This window comes from Mustela nigripes, chromosome 7 (genome assembly GCF_022355385.1).
Source record: "Mustela nigripes isolate SB6536 chromosome 7, MUSNIG.SB6536, whole genome shotgun sequence".
NCBI classification, from domain to species: domain Eukaryota; kingdom Metazoa; phylum Chordata; class Mammalia; order Carnivora; family Mustelidae; genus Mustela; species Mustela nigripes.
In genome coordinates this window covers 118134486-118157416 of record NC_081563.1, presented here as the reverse complement: position 1 = coordinate 118157416, position 22931 = coordinate 118134486, and the positions used below count along the sequence as shown (strand labels likewise).

Genomic DNA, 22931 nt, shown 5'->3' with positions numbered 1-22931 from the left:
AGTGGAACAAAGATCCGCGGGAGAGGCAGCTGGCCCACACGCGGGGTCCGGACGGTAGCCCACGAGCCAGAGAGCTCTTGAAAGGTCTAAGGCAGGAGTGGGAGTGGGGGATAGTGATCTGATTCCGTCAGACATGATCTGATGGAAGGGACTTTGAAGCTCTCCTTAGCAGTTACGAGAAAAATGGCCTGATATGACAATGGAGGCAGGGGGATCCTGGAGAAGCACCTCGGAGAGAGGCAGGTGAGAGATGGTGGCATTGGCGGCTGAGGCAGTGGGGGAAGACAGAAGCAGATGGGTTTGCGTTTCTTCTAGAGGTACAAACCAATGGACTTTCTGATGGGTGAGATGTGGAAGCTGGATATACATGTCTCCATGTGCGGTCGTGTGTTTTGGCATGTGTACGTACTTGGACACTGCATGTAAGCAGATAATGAACATGGATGGACAGGTAATCGCTGATCTGTGTAACCTGAACATATGTGGTTATCTTTCTATGCGTGCTCCCGTCTGTGTGTCTGTGTATGTTACATGTGTGGTGCATGTGTGTAGGCCCACAGCTAAGGCGTGAAGTCTATGTAGAGAGCCCCAGAAGAGGAGTGCTCTCCCCTTACCCAGTACCTAGCAACCCTCTCCATGGAACCTAAGTAGGAAAAAACCCAGGCTCAGCGGTCAGGATCCTGTCTGTTCTAGACAATTCCAGTGAGAAGGAGGGGTTCCCAAGGCAGGCTCACCTCCCCAGGCCGGATCTTGATATAAAAGTTACTTCTCTTATAGGAGATCTTGAGAATCTTGGGCCAGGCGAAGCGGTTGATTCTGAGCCGGTCCCGGTAGATGAGCAGGCCATTGGCACAGACCCCTAACATGATGTCGATGCCCTCGGAGTCCTGCATAGGAAGACACCCTTGAATGGCAGGCCTGGGGGCCATGCCTGCCATGCACCCCGAATCCCTCCCTGAGCTCTGCTTTTGGATGACCTCTTAGGATCAGGGTCAGAGCCTGTGTGCTGGGGAGGACCCCCACCAATCTTACACAGGCATCATTCATTCATTCATTCATTCATTCTGTCAGCCATTCACCCAGGCCCCCATCTGATCATTCTGCCAATCACTCAATCCCTGATTCACTGACAAACATTTAGTGGCACCTGTGTGGTGCCAGGCCACGGGCTGTGTGCTAAGGACACAGACATAAACTGAAACCTTTGTCTTGATGAACGGATAAAGAAGATGTGGTATTTATATACACAATGTAATGCTACTTGGCCATGAGAAAACATGAAATCTTGTCATTTGCAATGATGTGGATGGAACTGGACGTTATGATGCTGAATAAGCCAATTAAGTGAAATAAGTCAGTCAGAGAAAGACAAGTACCAGATCTCACTCACATGTGGAACTGAAGAAACAAAACAGAGGATCATAGGAGAAGGGAGGGAAAAATAAAACAGGATGAAACCAGAGAGGGAGACAAACCCTCTTAATCACAGGAGACAGACTGGGGGTTGTGAGGGGATGGGGTAACTGGGTGACAGACATTAAGGAGGGCATGTGATGTGATGAGCACTGGGCGTTACATAAGACTGATGAACCACTGACCTCTGCCTCTGAAACTAACAATACACTATAGTTAATTGAATTTAAATGTGAAAAAACTTGGCTTACAAAATAAATAAATAGATAAATAAATAAATAAAGTTAGATCATGGTAAACAAAAAATAAATAAAGCCTATGTCTCTCTCTCATGATGCTCCCAATCTAGTGATGGTACAAACAGGTTCATAATATAGTGAATATAGAAACGTTATAAAGATCATGGGAAGATAAAGTGTTATGGAACTCTGAGGAATGAGAAACAAGAATATGAAAGGCTTCAGGCTGGAGGGAACACAGGGTCTGGCGCACCAAGCCCTCTGAAGCACGAGGGACAGGATGACCCCTCCCCCCCCCACAGAGGCCAGGGGGACAGCGGGGCCCAGCAGTACCTTGGCATGGTGTAGGTCTACTCCATACATGGAGAGCTTCTTGGCATTCTCTAAGAAGTGGATTTCTGCTTCTCCTGGAGTCATGCCCCTAAAGGAAAGGACACGATCATAAGCAGCCATGGAAAAGGCCCAGGCCTAAGTCCCACTGGCTGAAGGCAGCCATGATCAGAACCTGGGATTCTAGGAAGGCAAACGCTCTGGAGTGGGCATATGGCTAAACCGCTCGCAGTCCTTCCCCTCTGCTGTCAGCCCTCGCTTCCAGCCACCCAACCCCCTCCTGGTGCCAAAGCTCGGGTCCAGTCTTGTCTCCTCCAGGCAGTATTCAAGGGATGAGCTGGGAGTCAGAATTTCTGCTTCGTTCTGCCACAGAGTTCAACGTGAGTCATTGATTCTGCTTCCCTGTGGCTGTGAAGGCGCTGTGGAAGCCATGGTTCATTACAATCACCCAGGGGCTCTGAAAGGATCGCCCAGGGAAGACATTTTTCTCAGAATTTTATATCCGAAACCACTTAATCCCCACCCCCCCCCCCCCAAGGAGCTGGTGCGCATTCTCCTTTCTGACAAGAGAGCTACGTAATTCATCACTTTCCTTCTTTGCTTTGGCTGCAGGGGAACTATACATTTTCCATTTAGCCTCAGAGAACCTTCAGTGAGCACGGCGTGCTGGCCACTGTTCCAGACACTTCGCGTGCATGACCTCACAGAGGCCTCATCACAACTCCTTACGGCTGGTGTTGTCATTCTTCCCACTTTATAGAGAAACCAGCATGGAGAGGCTGAATCACTCGCTTCAGGCCACACAAATATCATGGAGCAAGAGTCGGGACTTGAATCCAGATGACCTGGCTCGAGAGTGTGTGCTCCTTCCCAACCTCTTCCCTTCCATCTGGGTCATATCCCCTGGGCCTCCGGGTCCCCTGCTCTGCCTGCCTCCCCGAGCAGCCATGGGAGATGCCTGGACACTAGGTGTCCATGTGCTTTCAGTCAAAAGAGCTGAGCAAGCTAAGGGATGGCCACCAGCCTTTCTCCACCCACACACGGGTTTCTTTCTCTGAGTTCTTAGGACCCTTGCAAATCCCTCCCACATCTTGCTACCCAGGGCAAGGATGACAGACGGCAGGCAGGCCATTGCTCCCTATTCCCGAGCCCCGGCCGACACTGCTGACCAGCCGAACGATTTCAGTGTCCTGCTCACCACAGTATGACAGCAGCCATTGCTAACCCGAGTTGGCGTGCAAGTCTCTGAGAGACACACTTGCCCCTCGGGATCCAGCGTTCCGTCACACCCCAGCAGGCTCTCACCCCTGTACACAATCCCGCCACATCTGGCCTTTGTCCTCGTCTCCAGACACAACCCTCCTCAGGCCTCCCATCCTCATGAGCAATGGGATAACGTCACCACACCCCCTCTCACAGGCACAACACTTTACAGCTTACGACACACTTTACGTCATTGGTCACGTTGGGTTCCCATAATGGCCCTGACTCAGAGTCCAAAGCACTTGAAGGGATCCCAGAGACCATTTAGTTCCAGGGGAGCACCCCCCCGCCCCCGGGCCCAGGGATGGTGTCAACATCACAACAGCATTTGGGAATGGGGTAGGGGGCATTTTTGTGGTTACGATGACCGACAGGATGTTAGGGGCATCTACTGCCTGGAACCCGGGGATGCCAGACACCTTGCACAATGAATCCTCCTGCCCCCAATACCAACAGTTAAGACAGACGGATAATCTAAATCAGTACATATGCCTGTGAAAAATGGAGCTGGTAAGTTAAATAGCCAGTCCGACAATGACCCATCGGGTTACTCATCTTCTAACTTCAGGAATAAGCAGCTTTCTGTTGCACAATCAACGCTTCAACCCCTAAGATCACAAAGCAATGATAAATATGTCTCTGTTCCACGTGCCACGTAGCCCCCAACAGCACCAAAGCACATTCTATTAGCTCCCATGGTGAACCGATGAGGAAACAAAATGACCCGCCCAGATGCCCTGTTCAGAAAGTGGTAGAGACAAGAATGTGAACCCAGGCAGCCTGGTGTCAGAGGGCAAACTTTTGAGTCTTACACCAAGACCAAGACAGCTAGTGATGACCATTCCCATCTGATAGAGCCCCAGTGGGATGAGATGACTAGCTCTCAGAAGCACCTTCAATCAGGGGCAGAGCCAGGTGGGAGACTTCCAGACCAGCACCTGGGGCCCTAGCCAATGGCGGAGAAGCCAGGGGAGGCCCCTCACCTGTACGTCTTGTGCAGCTCCATGATCCTCTCCTCCAGCTCCCGGGTCTGGTTGGGGGCGAAGCGGAGCTCGCTGACATAGTTGCCCACGTGCTCCTCGGCATCATAGTCGCCCAGCTCAGCCTGCACGGCGTAGGAGCCCAGCAGAGCATGTGTGACGAAGGAGCAGGGCAGCCGGCCTGTGATGATGTCTGCCCGCAGCTGCAGGCACAGGTAGTATCTGGAGATAGGGGACAGTGGCCATGGGCACGGGCCCCACTCCCACCCTAGAGACCCCCAGCACCGTCACCCTCCCATCCATCAGAACCAAACCACCAACACTCAGCTCATAGAATAGGAACGCTCCTAGACGCCGGCATTTCTGGCATTGATAATTTGGGTGTGCCCTAGAAGACGGTTTTGTCCCCTGTCACATGCCTTTCAGCATTTTGTTAATTTCTAACATTTGTTCATTTCTAACCTGGAGGGATTTTTTTTTTCTGCTGTGGGAACCTTTGAAATTTCTATTTCATTTTCAGGCTAAGTAGGACTGCTTTACCGGTTGACCATTTTTTTTTTTCAATGTCATGCATTCTTAATCATAATATTCTTATTGTGGAACAAATGTAAACATTAGAGGTGATTCTAAATTTCCTCTCAACGTCCATTCTCAGCCCTAGTCCCCTCTCCTAGAGGTCACCCCTATTATCCAGGTGGCATTCTGGACCTTTTTCCTCCATGGACATATAGAAATGCACGTGTTTTGATTGATGGGTGTTTTAAACAGGGACATGGAATCAAAGAGTACATCCGACTCTCCAGCTTGCTCTTTCCACACCCAGCTACTTGCCTAGTGCCCTTCCCACATCAGCACAAATGACCTGACCTCATTCATTTCAACTCCGGCACCACATTCCACAGCTAGGACAAACCTGATCACTAACATTCTCTCAAAATTTTTAATTTTGCCTCCAGCTCTAAGTGAATTGTCTAAAAACAAATTGCTTTAAAAGAAACATCTCCAACCACAAGGATATGATTTTTTATAACTCTATGCACACTTGGATGATTTTACGATTTTTAGACCCATTTTAAACCACTTTTTGTTGCCTTTTCAGTTACTGCATTTAAAAAGAAAAAGTTTCAGCTCGTTCTCAGCCAATAATGCCTCCTTGCATTTTGCCATGTTTCACCATTGTTTCCAATTGCCTATTTCTTTTCCTTTTAAGTGCCTTTTACTCAGTGTAATTTTTACTGCTCCATGACATGAAGTTCTGGCAAAAAGTACGTGTGGCCTCAGTGCATGCTTGGGGCCAAGGCGTAGGCTCAGAATCAGTAGCAGCTGGAACATCACAGGCACCCGGTGTGGGCTTAAGGGCAATTCGTTCAAGTCTAAAAATTCGAAAATCACTGCCAAACATCCTGACCAATATTCCATTTCAATCAATTTGTCATTCTGACCAGTTTATTTTGGGCCTGAATATTTTTGACTAAATCAGCTGCTACTACCACCCCATTCCCTAGGTCACCCATACTAAGCAGGGCTAATTTCTCTGTGTCCCTAGAAGCCCAATGCCCAGGGTCTGGCACAAAGAGGAGAGATACCAGTGAGTAAGACCACAGGGATGGGGATTAAGCCAGTCTACAGCTCTCAGCCCTCCTGGCAATGCAGTTGAGACCCTGTAGCTGAATCTTGGCTCTAAGGTGACCCTAGGGGTTAGGGCAGGACTAATGAGGCCAAGGCTTCAGATCTGATCTATCCCAGGGACATCTGTATTATCCCCCAAGGCCAGGGTGGGCATCGTGACTATGGCCCTACAAACAGGCAGCCCACATTCAGGCCCCGGCTATAAGAGTAACTCCAAGCCCACGTCTTATTGTTGGTGGTGTGTAGGCCCCAGCACAAGGATGGCACAGCCCCAGATAGTATGAAGTGAGACTATCTCTTTGGAAGGGGCTTAGATAAAGGCCTCTTCCTATTCTGATTCCAGAGGCAGGAGGAGCCCCCCAGATGTTCTCATTCTTGACAATGCTTTGCACCTCCTTCCACTCTTAAAGCCACGTTATTTCCTGGCCCTGAGGCACTGTGAGATTGTACACACAATCCATGTTCATCCCGGCAGCCCAGGCTTGCCACCATGGGGGTAGGGGGAGGTCACATGTCTAATCTGACCTTTACATGCCTGACAGGTACACAGAGCAGCACATGGGACCAAATTCCAACGCGCAAAGCCATCTGCGCTCTACTCCCTCCTTATCCCCGAAGCTTAAAATGGTCCACTCAGAACATCAGCCTTTAGACGTGTTTGGCTTGTCCCATCCAGAGATGGCCTCCACCATGTTTTTTTTAAAAAGTCTGAATTCACGGCCAGTGTTTTAAAGGGATGGATTTTACTCTCAACTCTCCAGCTTCACTTCAACAAGGGGCCCAGTCCCCACGTGGCAGGGATGGCTGGAGCCGAACGGCAATTGTCGAGATGGCGCATGTCCTCTTGAATTTCAACTCCAGTCAATGAGATGCTGCCAGGGACGCCTCCTGCCTCTGAAGCGGAGGGTCCACTGACTGTGGTGTTTGCGCCACTTCCTCCTGCCCTGAGTCACCTTCCTTTGTCGACACTGTCTGCCTGGCCTGGCCGGGCATCTGAGTCTACAAGTGCCAACATGTACTATCTCACCAGGCCCGGGCGCCCTCATTCCTAGTCACGTGGCCAGCACCCCCCTGGCCCCACAGCCCTCACCTTGTGATGTCTTCTGTCAGCTGGGCAGGGTCAGGGGGGTAGAACTTGACTGTGAAGGCAAAATTCCAGGGGCTGCCTGAGAGGAGAAGACAGGAGAACAATCAGAAAGGCCCCATCACCCCAGTGGATGGCCCGGATGCACCAGCCCATGGGCAAGTCCTCAGCGTTTTCTCATATCTGTAATTCTGGGACAATCCAGTCAGAAAGCCTGGAATATGATTCCCATTTGAAAGATGAAGAGACCGAGGCCCAGGCTGAAAGACTTGTGACATAGCAGGGGGAAAGAAGGTGGAAAGAAAGAAAAGCGATGGTGCACGCCAGGCCTACTGGTCATCACAAACATTACTTCAGTAACCTCTGCAACAACCCTAGGAGTAAGTCTGATGATTGCCCCCATTTTGCAGATGAGGACACTGAGGCCCGGGCTGTAGAGTGTGGGGCTGACAAGAAATAAAGAGTATAAGAAATGAAGGTACCAGAAATAAAGTAGGAAATGAAAGTATGAGAAATAAAGGCTGAGGCTTTCCTGGAGACAAACTCTGCAGGCCAAGAGAAGGATGACCGCAGGAGAGAGAGGAGGCCTTGGGGAAAGGCTACAATCTAGAGCAATGAACAGACCATCCCTGGGTGGGCTGCAAGGCCCAGCCAGGGCAGGACCGTGGTCAGAAAGGGCCAGAAGCCAGGTGGTCACTACCGTCCTTGTCCCTATGGTCACCATCCCCTTCGCCATTCAGCTGTAACATCTCCAGCACTTACTAAGTGCTGGTCACTTCACTTGCTAGGAACTTGAGGTGTACACAGAAGGGTTTAATCTTCATGATGATCCTGAGGTAAACTTTTCCTTACGCAGATGAAGATTCTGAGGGGGTAAGTTGCCCTCCTGGGATCACTGAGCTAGTCAGTGGTGGAGAACGGGGATGTAACCCCTGGTCATCTGACCCCAGAACCTGGGCTCCTGACCACGGCTGACTCCTTGGAAAAAGCAGCATCAAGGAGAACAATCCCTGTGTCAGGAATAATAGTAGCAGCAGTGGTAATAATAATAATAGATAATACGTACTGGGCGCTGCTACATGCCGGCAGCATTCTAGGTGCTGTGCACAGAATAGCTCATTAACCCTGCACAACAACCCAAAGGGTAAGTAGTCTTGGGAGTCAGGATGGAAACCCAGGCAGTCTGGCTCCCATGTCCATCTGTCAAGCATCATACCAGATTACCTCAGGAGAGCACCTACTACTTCCCAGGTGCTGTCCCTGGCACCCCCGCCTTGTGAGGCACGAATCACTAGTCCGCTTGCCAATGAGAAGAGCCCAGAGAGGTGCCCCCAGTGCCCTAGGGGACAGGCACCAAGATTTGGGAGGAAAAGTCCCCAGCTCTGAATCCCAGGACACAGGGTGGTGCCTCCTTCAGGAGGCTGAGGAGCTGTCACAAAGAAAAGGGCAAACAATGGTGGGGTGCCCAGCAGGCTCAGTCAGGGAAACACACTTGTGACTCGGGACCTCAGGCTGTGGGTTTGAGCCCCACGTCGGGTGTAGAGATTACTAAAAAATAAAATCTTAAAAAAAAAAAAATTGTTCCATGGGGACCCCAGAAGGCAGAACAAAGATGAATAGGGAGGAGTCCCTGGGGTAGGGACGGAGACTGTGGCTGTACCGAAGGGGGCAGGCCCGCTTCTCTGGGACTGGAGGTGGCCACGCGTAGCAACCATTCACCGCACCCGGGCTGTGCCGCCCAGGGCTGCGGAGATGGGGGACCGACTCCCTGCTCTGGGGAAAGATGCTGAGCTCGAAGGCTCCTGCCGTCCGCTTCTCCTTTCCAAGCTCCCGGTCCTCCTCGAACTGCACACTCAAGCTGCCTGTGTGTGCTCCAGTCCTTTCAAGCAGGAGAGGAAGGCCTGCCAGCTGGGCTGGGACACCTAGGGACAGCCTGAAGCCCAGGACTAGGACCCTGTCAGGCCCAGAGGAGCAGGCTCTGTCTGCGAGCCTGCCTCTTTGTCTTCAACTGACAGGAGCCTACAGGAAGAAGCCCTCCAGCCCCTCCCGGAGATTCAGCTGGCATCCCTGGGCCCAGCTGCCTGCTGTCATGGCAACAGGCTCTGCTTTCCAGCCCTGGGGACCAGGGAGTCCAAGCAGAGCCAAGGGGGAGGGGCTCCCAGTAGAGGCATCTCTGCTTCTAGGCTCCAGGTCTCCACCCACTATATGCCCCCTGGCTGAGGCCACCTACCTCCCCCCCTTCTGCCATGAGACGCCTGCTCCGCCCCTCACAATATGCCTTTCCTCTCTGGGCCAGAAAGGCCAGGTTGTCTCTTCACCCCAGGCCTTGAAAAGAGATCAGGATGGTATTGGGAGTCCAGAGCTAACGATCTGGCTCGGCCAATAGTTCACTCTGTGACTTCTGATAAGCAACTGCCTCTCTCTGGGCCTACAGTCACCCCATCGTTAAACACAGAAGATGGCCCAGACCAGGACTAGGCCTTGCTTTTCCTTAACATGTTAACTCCTATCCGTGGACAGTGGTCTGCAGTGCTGTGTGGATGAGGCTTCTGAGCTGGGCCAAGGGTCTGAAATCACAGATGTCTACACCCGCCCTGGACAGGAGCAAGGCTGCTTGCAGGCCATCAATTTGTCCCCTTGTCCTAGGTGATTTTGCAGGTCCCTTCTAGAGCTGCGATCTGAAGGCAGCTACGATTCCCAGGCTAATCTGCTCTGTGACTCTAGATGGTCACTTCTCTTGTCTCTGCTTCCGGTTTTCATTTATAAAACAATGTCCTGCCTTCCCCCAAGATCTGCTGTGCAGAGCAAATGAACTCACGGGTCTGAATTACTTCCCCAAGGGAGAGGGAACAGCACAACCGGGGCCGTGCAGCCTGGAGCTCCCACCCTCCTTTCCACAACGTTCCCAACCACAACCAGCCACTCACTCCGGATCTGCTTCTTGATTTCCTTGGAGGGGTCCAGCCAGTTCTGAAAGAGAAGACAGGGTTCTTTAGAGGGAAGATGGAGGAGAGGGCCAGATAGGGCTATGAGACAGAGACATCCCGCAGTAGCCTGTCAACAGCCCCAGGCAAGGAACACCCTTCTCAGGCCAAGCTGTCTGGACCCTCTGGAACTGGGAGTGGGGGGAATAAGGCTGGGATTCACCACAGGGCTTGGGCCCCTGGGCCCTGAGTCTGGCACTGCCGTGAGTCAGTGGGGTGGGCGACTGTGGGACTGGTGGGAAAGAGGAAACCCAGACAGGGGCCTCCCGAGGGTGGAAAAGAGATGCTGCAGTAAGTGTCTCATTCCCCCAGGAAGTCAGGCCTCGGCTCTCCAGGCACCCATCTGGGGAGTGACTGGCAGGTCCCCAAGAAAGGGCTAGGTGGGAGCGGTAGAGACAGAGAACTGAGATAGACAGGGCTAGATGAGTCTTGGCTATGTGCAAACAGAAGGTGCCTAATGAGGATCTGAGGACCGACAGAAAGCACAGGGTATGGTCAGGACTAGGGAGGCCTAAGACAAGAGGTGTCCCCGACAGCAGGCGTCTCTTGCCAGCCCTGCCCCACCCCAGCACAGATACCTTCTGGCTGTCGGCATCACAGAAGGTCAGGCCGAAGTAGTCCTTCTCCAGGAGGTTGAGGTGCTCACAGACCAGGTCAAATAGCACCTGGCCCCGGCCATGTTTCTGAAGAGGGGAGCAGAGAGGCTGTGAGGCTGGGACACATCTGGGAGGGGGGGCAGGGAGACTCCACCAGGACCTTTGAAACCCCTAAGAGTCTCCCAGTGTCTAAAGGGGATCTCAGCCCTCCTGCCAGCTACCTCTCCGAGTCCTACGAGATCCTGGGTGACACTAAAGCCCAGTTTACCAACTACCCTCTGCCAAGCCCTGCTGGGGCCCTCCTAGACCTTAGACCTGCTCTGGGGGAGTTCGGGTGGTGGGTAATTGATTCCCCTTCCTTCACAGAGATTAAGGAGGTTAACTCTGACTCAAGGAAAAGAAAACCACAAGTCTAAGTTCAGGTGTAAGAGGGAGAGAAAAACCACCTGAAATATGAGGGATGTGGGCAGGGGACAGGGGAGGGCTCAGGACTCAGAGTCACAGTGAGACCTTCTTCCCTGGCCCTCCTCTGACATAAAGACTGAGTGAAATCCAGGGCTGCCCAGGTAGGAGTGGCGCTCCGGGCTGGGCTGCCCTGGATTTCACTCAGTCTTGCCTAGGAGTAGGCAAGACGTTCACCTTGAAATCCTTCTGTAGAACCAAAAAATTTAAAAACAAAACAAAACAAAACAACAACAAACCCAAACCAACCCTGCAGAGAAGAGAGACTCAACCTGCCAGGTCCTAGAAACAAGTCATATCCCGGAAGACCAGGCTGGGGCACCGGGGAGAGACAGAGGTGGTTCCCAGAACTCTCAGGGAAGGCCACCCTCTGGATCCTTCCATACACTTGGAGAGGGCCAGGAATGGTGCCCAGACCAGGGTGCCAGGGTGGACCCTCTAAGGGGATGAGTGAGAGCTCAGGACTAGGGTAGGAGTCCGAGCCTATATAGGAAAGGGAGACAGCAAATGTGGGGCTGAGAGGGCTGACCGCAGACAGGAGGTGTCTGACCTCTCTACCCATTGTGGGACAGGATTGTGCCAGGATTTCCACATGGCCTGGGTGACGGAGTCCTTCCAATGGGAGAGAGTCCACCTTTCTATGCCTGGGGCACCCCATACCATGGGAGCCTCAAGTGACCAGTTTGTCCACTGCCCTGGACAGGGGCATTCATAAGGGAAGACCCCTTCCTCTGCTCAATAAAAACATAAAAACAATTCAAGTTGAAACACCAGTGTCTGCTAGGTGAGACTGAAGGGCCAAGCCTATCAGGCCTTTCGGGCTAGAGATCAGCCCTTGGATCATGACTCCTTGCCAAGGTACAGCCCGCCCCCTGGAGAAACCTTTTCCTGGCGCCAACCCTGTGCCTCATCTAATTCCATTTGCAATCGTAACGGCCCTCTCCGGGCCTCGGGGCCACCATCTGTACAAATGAGGGCCGGCCAGGTCATCGCTCCAGGATGCCGCGGTCAGTCCAGGCCTCTATGAAGAATGGACGCTCTCTGGCTTGGCCCAGGCTGAGAGTACACAGAAGCCTGTGCTGGCTCAGGGGCCCGTCAGCTGGGGGCCGGGCCCGCGGTGGGGGCGCTCCCTACCTCCACCTCACACTCGTACTCAGAGGCATCAAGCAGAGTGACTCGGCAGATGGCACTCTTATACTTCTTGGCAATCTTCTGGGGTGATTTCTGGGCTCTACTGGGCGTGGTCCTCTCCGACAGGCCATCAGCCTCCCCATAGCCCTTCTCCTCCATGTCTAGGCTCTGTAGGTCCAATAGGGGAAAAGTCTGGTCAGTGAGCTTGAGACCACAGCCTTTCATCCACGTGAAGACACAGTAAGGACACAGCAGCCGGGGCTAAGACGGTCTCCAAAATGAGAGCCACCGCCCTCCACGACCCCCAGGGTCACGCCAGGGTGACCAGCGTCTATGGTTAGTATACACAGGAGGAGAAGCAGAGCTTCCATGGGCAATAGGGTGGGCTCATGGAAGGGGTCACTTTTTCAGGGGGGCAGCCTTGGCAGGCAGGAAGCACCCCACAGAACCAGAGCTGCCCTGGCTCCCTAAAGTAGCATGTCAGCTATCAGAGTTTCCATCTGGTCTCCCCCTTATCAGTCTGTCACGGCTCCAGCATGAGGCTGAGAACTCATGGCCTGATCTCACAGAGGGAACGGAGGTCAGAGCCTTGCCAGCTAGTCCTAACTGCCACCAATGCCCTCGATGACCTTGGCCAAGTCCCTGCCCTCTTGGCCTGTCCCAAACGAAGGGAGGTGTGAATTGGATGGCTAGATGATTCGGCAAGTCCCTTTTCCCTTTAGGGGGATGCATTTTGCTTTGGGGTCATCCTGGGCTTGCCAGGCTAGAACGGACAGGTTCAGGGGGCAGGAATAACGTGGAAAGAACCAGGTTTTGGTATTCAGATCTAGATTTTATTTCCATCTGTCACTGTATAACAATGTGACTTTGGGTAACTCATTTCATCTGTTAAGCTGCTGTTTCCCCAAGTGTAAAATGGAGAAATCAATACCACTCTCTTAGGGGCGCCTGGCTGGCTCAGTCAGCAGAGCATGGGACTCTTGATCTCAGGGTCGTGAGTTCAAGACCCATGTTAGGAATAGTGTTAACTTAATTAAAATATAAATATATATGTATGTGTGTATGTGTGCATATATGTATGTATATATATATATCACTCTCTGTACATTTGGGAGAATTAAATATAAAAGTGACCACAACACCCCTAGCACAGAGCTCAGCATGTAACAGATCAGTAACTAATCTGTGTTTGGCTCCCCCCACGGCTCTGAGAACTGCCCCCTGGATGACGGCTGGGCAGGGAGAGGGATGTCCAGGCTTTTAGACACACACCTGTCCAGCAGGCCGCGTGTCCTGCTGGGGCGGGTGCTTCTCATTGGAGTTGGCCTCCGGGTGGCCGCTGTGGCCTGCTGGGGTCACAGGGGTGGTCGCAGTAGCGGCTGCCTCGGGCTGCTGTGGGGCCTCCTCCTGAGCCTTCTTCACCTCAGAATCGGGGCCTGTCTCTGTTGTCATGGTGACCAGCACGCCTGCGTTAGCATGAAGGAGAGCACGTGACACGGGAAAGGGGCAGCGATGGTGTAACAGGACAGAGCGAAGGGGACAGGAACCACACGCGGAGAGAGCCAGATGGATCCAAATGGACAAAGAGCCATGGAGAGAGGAAGGAGGGAGGGAGGAGGGGAGGGAGGGAAAGAGGAAGTGGGGGTGGGGAGAGAGAGCAGAAGTCAGGGGTTACAGGGGCAGCCCAAGTCACAGACCCCCCCTCCCACTCTTGTGACCACAGAGCTTTTAGGGCCTCCTCCAGTCTCTCAGCCCAGTCCTGGAATGGGGCCCCTCCTCGGGACAATGAGAGGCTCTCCAGGGAGTCCCACTCTGCCAGGAGCACAAAGGACAGTCAGTGACCCGCTCTGGGCAGGCCCTCAGCCAGGCTATCTCTCCAACCCCAGCCCTGGGCACACAGCAGCCGCTCCATAAACGCTGGATAAACTCAACTCAACCAAAAGAGCCCTGGGCTCTGGGCCCTTTGGGCACTGACTCTGAGCAAGGCTCTTCACGCCCCAAGCCCGCACCGCTACCGCCACAGGGATGTTGAGAGAATGGATAAGACAGGATATTATTTAAAACGCGCAGAACCCAGATGAGGTAAGTCAGGAGACCTGGACACAGGCCTTGGGGCCGCCGCACACAGAGCAGTCACTTCCCGCACTAGGATTCACCCTAAAAACACGGGACTTAGAGAAATGATCTCTGGGACAGGAGACTCTTACCCTTCTCCCCTTGGAGCAGGAAATGAGATTTCAGAGCATCAGGGCCCTAGTGGCCAGCCAGTCTGCGGGCATAAGCAAACTGCAAGGAGAGGCAAGGAGAAAGAATGGCCTGGCCCCGCTTTTATATTTAACAAAACAACCACCTCAACAATACCTCTTGGTGTTGATACACGTGTGCTGAAAGATCTGCACTGACACTGACCAAACTGCTAAGACAGGTTCATAACTGAGCACTGGATAGAGGAAAAAGAGGAAGATCCATGGGGTGGGCGAAGAAAGGCAACTTCATTTCTTACTTTATAGGCTTCGGAATTCCTTCTTTAATTTTAAATATATTTAACTGATGAACTGGGTTTGTTTGTTTGTTTGTTTTTGTTTGTTTTAAAGGGGGCAAAAGCAGCTATTCCTGACCCTGGTCAGAGTGGATCCTCAAAATAAATAAATAAATAGACAGATAAATAAGTAAGTTTGAAGCTAAAACGTGAGGAAAAGGGAAATGGGCAGGAACCCTCACCTCTGAGCCTAGAGCCTCCCTCTAAATCCATTATATTAAATGAGAAAGATCCAGACTAGATGTGGCAGGTCCATTTCCAACCCTATTCTCCACGGGAGGCCTCTATTGAGCAAACAGACAGACGGACGTTGGCTCTATCTTGTACTACACATGGGCTCCAAGCCCTTACCCTCCACTCCCCTGTCTCCTTCAGTTTCTCTCCCAGCATTCCAGGGGGCACCAGCCCAGCCCCAAGCGAAGGGCACTGGCCGGAAAGCCGGGGCCCCTGAGGGCCCCGCTAGGCCACACAAGAGCTGACCCGAACAGGTCACACTTTGCAAGCCAGAACTCGCAGCACAAATAAAAGGGCTTGTTGTTACTGATGCTGCTATTAAGAAGTAAGATGAGGAGGAAGGGAAGGCCGTTGTCACGTGGCCTCATCCCCACCCACAAATGCTTTCCACTCATGTCATTACCTCGGACTTTATGGTTTGACTTAAAGTCGTAGTTAAATAAAGGCTCACTGTCACTTACGTGACACCAGATGTCAACTCTGTACCAGGACACAAAGCACTAGAAGCAGCTCCAGGGGAGGTCATGGCCTCACAGGGAATGAGGGAGACCTGTCTGCCTGGGCCTGGATCTCTCCGAGGCCTGTACCTGAGGATATTAGCCATCATACCAGATAAGGTCTATAAGAAGAACACTTAAAATAAATGCCCACTTAATTTTGCTTAAAAAAAATTTTTTTTTAGAAAGGATCCACAGACTACTCTGTAGGTGTTCTGCTGTGAAAAGCAGTTTCCACGTGACCATCATGGGCCCAGGCAGCACAGAGACTCTGCCGCGGGCGCTCTCCCCTCCACTTCCATCTCGTGTCAGCCCCTATTTTCTGATGAACCTTCCCCAGACCTGCATCCAACAGCCAGGACAGCAATTGTAAATAAATACCCCAGTTCTTCCCGTGCCCAGGTCTCCGGGAGAGCCTGCAGGCAAGGAATCAACCCCAGCTGGAAGTGCTTTGAGATCATTCAATCTCTTCTCCTCTAGGTCAGAGGAGGAGAGCAAAGAGACTGGAATGACTGTCCTTTCCGCAGACAGATCTTCCCCGGCCCCTCCTGCCCGCTCTCCTCACCCAGCCTCCCGACTCCCCAGATCCAGGCGCTGGGGCCATGAAGCTTCCCACCGCACTTTGCTGCCCCAAGCAAACTTGAACAGAACCATCTGGATGGAGAAATGCACTCAGGACCAGGCTGGAAGCCAAAAAGGTGGCCCGAGCCACCAACGAACCCCGCAGTCAGGGCCTGGTGACAGAAATAATGGCTCATCCTTTCTAGAGCATCAAAAAAGATGACGTAAAAGAAATATCTTAATGAAAAGCTCCACACACAGCAGCCTGTGCGGACTGATCTTACTTTGATTAATATATATATTAATATATATATATTCGAATACTGAATATTCAATAAAGTGCTAATTGTGTTTGTTCCTAGATGGCACAAGTACAGGTTATTTTTTTCTTCTGTTTCACTGTGGTTCTCAAGTTTTCTACGATACCTGGAGATTTCTTGATTTTAAAAAAATGAGAGGTTAAAAATAAAATCTTCCAATGCACGGGGATTGGTGTGACAGGATGAGGAGGTAAAGTCAGATTAAAATTAAAATGTTTACAGATTTTTTTTTTAAAGATTTTTTTTATTTGACAGAGATCACAAGTAGGCAGAGTGGCAGGCAGAGAGAGGAAGGGAAGCAGGTTCCCCGCTGAGCAGAGAGCCCCATGGGGGGCTCAATCCCAGGACCCCAGGATCATGACCTGAGCCAAAGGCAGAGGCCTAAACCCACTGAGCCACCCACGTGCCTCTGGACTTATTTTATTTAAGAAGTATTTATTTATTTCTAGAGAGAGCACATGCATGCTAGACTGAGCATGGGGGGAGGGGCAGAGGGAGAAAGAATCTCTAGCAGACTCCCTACTGCACGCAGAGCCTGACATGGGCTCAATCTCATGACCCCAAGACCACGACCTGAGCCGAAATCAAGAGTTGCATGCCTAACTGAATGTGCCACCCAGGTACCTCCCAAAATTTTTTATGAATTTAAAAGAAAAATAACATCATTATTAGTTTTTTAAACCTATGATGAGATTCTTCTTGATTTCACAAGTCCAGGGGTAACAGTATGGTCTCTCTTGGCCACCAAGAGCACACCAGGAGCCTGGCCTTGGGTTCTGTCACAGCCAGTCGCATGGGCACAGTTCTGCCCAGGCCCAGACCAGTAGAGACTGAGGGAGCCAGCTGGGCAGCCTGGACAGCTGGGCACTGGGGGGACCCCAGGGGAAGCACGTGCGCCTGGTTCTTTGGAGCTCACTGCAACACGGGGAGATGATGCTCCCCCAGAAAATGGTTAAATACCCAGGCAGGATGCCATTTCGATTTGCCATTGGACGTTTCAGCCTCTAGAAGATTCTGGGGAGTTGGCGATCAGGAGTACTACCCAGAGTACCCAAAGGAGGGCTTATAGGGTAGGGAGTGGGGAAGGGGGGGGGGTGAGGACGAGTTAAAATTTGCCAAAAGGGGGAATTCAGACTCAGGGCATTTGGGCTGAGTCACCATGGGGGCAAATGCCTAGAGATGGGAACAAGTAGGCCCACGCAGAGGACAGAGGCTTTGACGTCCTGACACCTCAGAACAAGAAGCCTATAAAGGTGAGCTCCAAACGGCCTGGCAGGTTGAACGGGTTGGAGTGAACTGGGGGTGGAAGAGGTCACCTTGGAAGAGTCACAAAAGTTACTTTGCTAGAAAGGGCAAGACTCGCATCATGGAATGCTGCTGGGGGCCAGGCCCACGGTCAGGGATTTGACACCGGCCTCTCATGGACTCCTCGCAGGAGTACCAGGGCAGGGGGGTTGGCAGACCTAGGCCAGGCAGACCCAGACCCAAAGCCTGGCACCCCCAACTGGCTCACTCTGTGACCGTGGGCAAGTGACTTCAATGCTGTGAGCCTCAATCATCTCATCTATAAAATGGAGATACTCCCCCCTCCCTCTGAGCGTGGTGGTAGAGGTTCAGGACCATAACCTAGAGAGAGCACTTAACATGGAATGCACCCAATAAAACAACGCTGAGAGGGTCTATAATTACAAACAGTACCAAGAAGCCGCAGCAGGGAGTGGTCTGAGAAGCAGGAGTTCAGAAGCGCCAGCCCAGAACGCATGGAGAAGGAGAGGTTCCAGGAGGCAGAGGCCAGCAAGGCCAGACGGATTGGATGGCGTGGACATATGAAAACCCCAATGCACAGGATTCAGAGAGAGAAAGGTCAGCCAGAGAAGTAAATGTGGACGGCGCCCACACCAGACCTGTCAGGCCAGTGTGGCGGAGGCCAGTCCAGAAGGCTGTCGGCAGCTGATGCTCTTTAGCTGCGCAAGCTCCGGCTGGCTCCCCTGGCTCGCCCTCCAGGGGCCCCATGGCTTGCCATCTGGGCGTCCTGCTGCGAGAAAATGTCCTCGCCGGGCGAAGCAATATCTACTTGGCCTGTCATTGCACCAACTCATTAAAAATGAATCAGCTGGTTTATACATCAGGCCCTACGGCCAGGGTTACCATGAGTCAGCATCTCTGAATCCAGGACCTTGGCTTCGTTCTTTTTCTCCACCCCACAGCCACTGCACAGGTCCCAGCCACGGTCAGGCCATGCCCACATGGCCACCCGGCCTCTTTCATGAAGTCTCTGGGGCTGCCCGTGGATTTTTCCAAAAACTCCAAATGGATGCTCTCTTTATTTTTTGTAATTCAAGTATAATCGACACACGATGCTACGTTAGTTTCCATCATCCAACACAGTGAATGGACAAGTCTACACCTCATGACACCCGGTGTAGCACCCATCGGTCACCGAACGACACTATCATGGTACCCGTGACTACATTCCCTGTGCTGTCCATTTCCTCAGATGCCCTCCTTAAAGCCTTCAATGACTTAGCATCAAATAAAACACAAACTCCTCCCAAAGTTAAAAGGTCCCTGCTTAGGGCCATAGCATCAGTTCCCACCATCACTGTGAGCCTGGCCAACTGGCTCTCCTTCTGCCTTCCACTGCATCAGGCCTACCCCTGGCGTGGGGCTTTGCCCTAACGGTCCCTCTGGGTGAACAGGGGCTTGTCCCATCTCTTGACATGGCAGCTCTTGCCCTTTATACCTCAATCCAGTGCCCCTTGACCCCTCTGCCTAAAGTGGGTCTTTCTTCTGGGGTGCCTTACTGGCTCAGTCGGTTCAATGTCTAACTCTCGATTTGGGCTCAGGTCATGATCTCAAGGTCATGAGATTGAGCCCCGCATTGGGCTCCATTCTCAGAGCAGAGTCTGGTTCAGATTCTCTCTCCCTTCTCCCTCTGCCCCTCCCCCTGCTCTTGTACTCTCTCTAAATAAACAGAATCTTTCAAAATAAATAAATAAGTAAAATGGGTCCCCCCCCCCTTTTTTTTCTGGTAACAGCATGCTCGGTTTTAGATTTGGTTTGGTTTGGTTTTTGCCATTTTAACCATTTTTAAGTGTAACTATTCCATGATGTTAATTACATTCGTGCAACAATAGCCACTGTCTATTTTCTAAAATTTTCATTACCCCAAACAGAAACTCTGTACCCATTAAGAAACCATGCTGGGGTTTTTTTTTCATAGTAACTATCACAAATGAAACATAATTTGTTTTACTTATTTATTTCTATTCCTCTGAAATAGAAACTCCATAAAGACCAAATGTTAGCCATCTCAACTGCCATTATCCCCAGGACTTAGGGCAATTCTTGATAAATACCAACAAAGCTAACATTCATAGAGTCTACTATTTGCCCAGCACTGATCTAAGCACTTTACGTCAATTAAACCATTTAACCTTCACAATAACCTAGAATAGGTACTTTTATTATCTCTATTTTGTAAAAGAAGGATTTGGAGCACAGAGAAGTTAAGGAACTTGTCTGAGATCATACACTAGTGCATAACAGTGCCAAAATTCAAACCCAGGGGGTCTGGTGTCAGGAGGATAGGTGGATGGACAAACAGACAAACACATGCATGATGGGTAGACGAAACACCAATGAGACCAATGTGCACTCAGCTGGGGACAGAGACCTGGGCTGCATTCACCTCGGGAGCCTTTTTGGCTACCCGCCAGCCAGTCTGTCTGTCCTGATGACTTATCAGACCTTAAGCACCTGACTTTTCCATCCAAACTCCTGATATTATCACCCTTATTTTACTGGTGAGACACACAAACCAAAGGAGGCATGCTGATCTTCCCAAGGTCATAAGCCTGTCTGACTCCAAAGTCCACCCCACTATAGGGCATTTCAGCAGTCTCAGAGGGTGGGAATGGGGGTGGGAAGGCTGTACGAATTTCTCCAAGGGGGGGGAGGTTGGCTGAGGGAAAAGTTCCAAGAATGAAAGGCATTCTTGGGGGGCAGGCTCAGTCATTTAGGCGTCTGACTCTGGATTTTAGCTCAGGTCAGGATCTCAGGGTCCTGAGGTTAAGTCCCAGGTCAGGCTCATTCCCAGCTTAAGATTCTCTCTCTTCCTCCCCCTCTATCCCTCCCACCTGCTATTTACACTCTCTCTCAAAAAAAAAAAAAAAAAAAAGTCAGGACCAAAGTGTCTTGCTTCAGTTTTGCCACCTCCCTCCTACCTGATGGGCCTTGGGCAAGTCACTCCCCCATTCTGAGCAATGGCTTCCTCATCTGCCAAACAGGGATGAGAGCCCCTACCCTGTCACTTCAGGGCAGGGCCATGTAGATAAAGGACATCACAGAGAATGAACGAACTTTGAGATACAAAAGGTGAAGTCATAAACCTTAAGAGACTCTTAAGGTTTCTTAATCAAGAAACAAACTGAGGGTTGCTGGAGGGCAGGGGGCGTGGAGGGATGGGGTCACTGGGCGATAGACATTGGGGAGGGTATGTGTTGTAATAAGCACTGGGAATTATATAAAACTGATGAATCACAGATCTGTACCCCTTAAACAAATAATATATTACATGTTAATTAATTGAATTTAAATTTTAAAAAATAAATTAAAAAAAAAAAGTTGAAGTCATATAATTTAGGGAGAGAATATTCCAGATGCTTGTGTATACCAGAAGCATGTCTTTGCAAGCACATACACAGCAGTGGGACAACACAAGGGCACACATAGCCCTGTGTGCCCATGGTCATGATAATGGCTCCCAAGCCAGTAAGGCTCTCCTCTAAATCTTGCACACTGGCAACTTTTACCCAGGCCTTCTTGGGAATTCCGAACCAGGGAGGAACTAATGGAAGGAAGGAACAAAGAGAGAGAGAAATGGACAGGGCGTGGACGACACCAAGAGAATGCCAGGAAGTAAGTGAGACTCTGGTTTTCAATAACCACAGTTACCAAGATAACTCTTTTCTTTTCGTGAAATTGGGGGGCACTTCTCCCCCATCGCCATCCAAACACATCTCCTGGGCTCTCAGTCTGCATTTGTACCTCCAGATTTATGCCTGTTCAAAGAATCGGGAGGCTGACCTCTTGGACTGGCCCTTGGATGGAGCTCCCTTGCCTGCCAACGTCCAGTTGGGTTTGGCCAATGAGAGGTACTGGTTCAAGAGTGGAAGAAGAAAGAAGTTGGGGAACATCTTCCCAATTTCCTTCTCTGTGGTTCTGGCAGTGGCTGAGGCCCCCGGGGTCTGCTCCTTGCACAGACCCAGCCATCACTGAGTTCTGATAACACTACTCCCACCCTCTGCTCATTCAGGCCGAAGGGAGGAAACCGCTTCTGTCGCTGTTATGTTGTGGGGTGCCCCTGTGGGTTAATCCTGCCCACACCTTTATTAACATCTCCTCAGTGTAAGCATCTGAGTGGAATTCTGCTTCTGTCAGAATCTGACCGATACACTAAACAGATAAATGAATTAAAGAGGTAGGGGAGAGGGGCGCCTGGGTGGCTCAGTGGGTTAAGCCGCTGCCTTTGGCTTAGGTCATGACTGGGATCGAGTCCCACATCGGGCTCTCTGCTCGCCAGGGAGCCTGCTTCCTCCTCTCTCTCTCTCTGCCTGCCTCTCTGCCTACTTGTGATCTCTATCAAATAAATAAATAAAATCTTTAAAAAAAAAAAAAAAGGGGGGGGGGGGGGAGAAGAAATTGGGAAAAGGCAGCGTCACCTAGTGGTTAGGGACGAAAGGGGCAATAAGGAGACGGGAACAAGTCTTTTAACGTCTCTGTGCCTCAGTGTCCTGATCTGTAAAATTCACGATGATTATCTCGCCTATTTACTGTGACACCCGAACCAGGTCATAAGCACTTAATACATGTCAAAACCCACCATGAGGGCTTAAGAAATATTAGATGCCCTCATCGTTAGCATTAAGTCTCAAGGCAGAGAGGTGAATAATAGCATTCCTTTGTAGAAAGAATTATAGACTTTTCTTTCGGCTTTTTCGGGGGTTCTCCAGGTTTCATCCTTTTTCTACTATGAACATGAATTACTTTTGGAATCAGAAAAGAAAAAGAGAAGAATGAAAAGAAAAAAACACAAGAGAGGTGAGCCTATGAAGACTTACTCTTCCCCTCTCGAGATGCTGCCCCTGCCCACCGGGATTTCCCCAGTACAGAACATTCCCTTCCTGAAGTGACGACCTCGGGGTGGGTATGAATGACACATCTGCCTGCCACGAGGTGGGGGGCAGGCTGAGAGAGTGGCCTCTGGGGCCTGGTGCTACCCTCGAGGCCAAGGCTCAGGAGCCCCCAACAGAGGCAGGTGGGGTCAAGAGGGGAGCTGGGCCTGCCGTAGTCAGCAGCGCTGCTCAGCTCTGTCTGCAGCAACAGGAACAGGGCGATTTGTCGGCACCGCATTAAATAAAACCAAGCAACGTGAAGAGGCTGCCACCCGTGGGTACTGGCTCCGTGCCGCCAAGTAGCCATAGGCTGATGTGCAGTTTTGGCCTGGGGGACCACATGACCCACCCAGACCTGCAGAGCAATGGCATCAGAAAGGAGAAAGACCTCCTGCCCGGACCACACGGCTGGCTGCAGAGACAGTCAGAGACCTTCCCGTACCGGGGCATCCTCTGAATGCCAGGCAGTGAGCTGGCTGTGTGCCAGGCTTTG

The 22931-nt window shown here is 51.3% G+C and overlaps 1 protein-coding gene across 16 annotated transcripts in view; it reads right to left on the bottom strand.

The window, feature by feature from the left end:
• Positions 1–22931, bottom strand: part of EPB41L1 (erythrocyte membrane protein band 4.1 like 1) — a 121916-nt gene that overhangs the window by 40711 nt on the left and 58274 nt on the right. For all 16 annotated transcript variants that reach the window (XM_059406919.1, XM_059406923.1, XM_059406927.1 and 13 more), the window contains 8 exons: positions 13384–13577; positions 12115–12279; positions 10501–10605; positions 9866–9908; positions 6945–7020; positions 4229–4447; positions 1986–2073; positions 735–887 (listed from right to left, as the gene is read on the bottom strand). In XM_059406919.1, coding sequence (XP_059262902.1) covers positions 735–887; positions 1986–2073; positions 4229–4447; positions 6945–7020; positions 9866–9908; positions 10501–10605; positions 12115–12279; positions 13384–13563 — 1029 coding nt within the window. In that variant the 5' untranslated portion in view covers positions 13564–13577. The remainder of the gene's footprint in view (positions 1–734; positions 888–1985; positions 2074–4228; positions 4448–6944; positions 7021–9865; positions 9909–10500; positions 10606–12114; positions 12280–13383; positions 13578–22931) is intronic.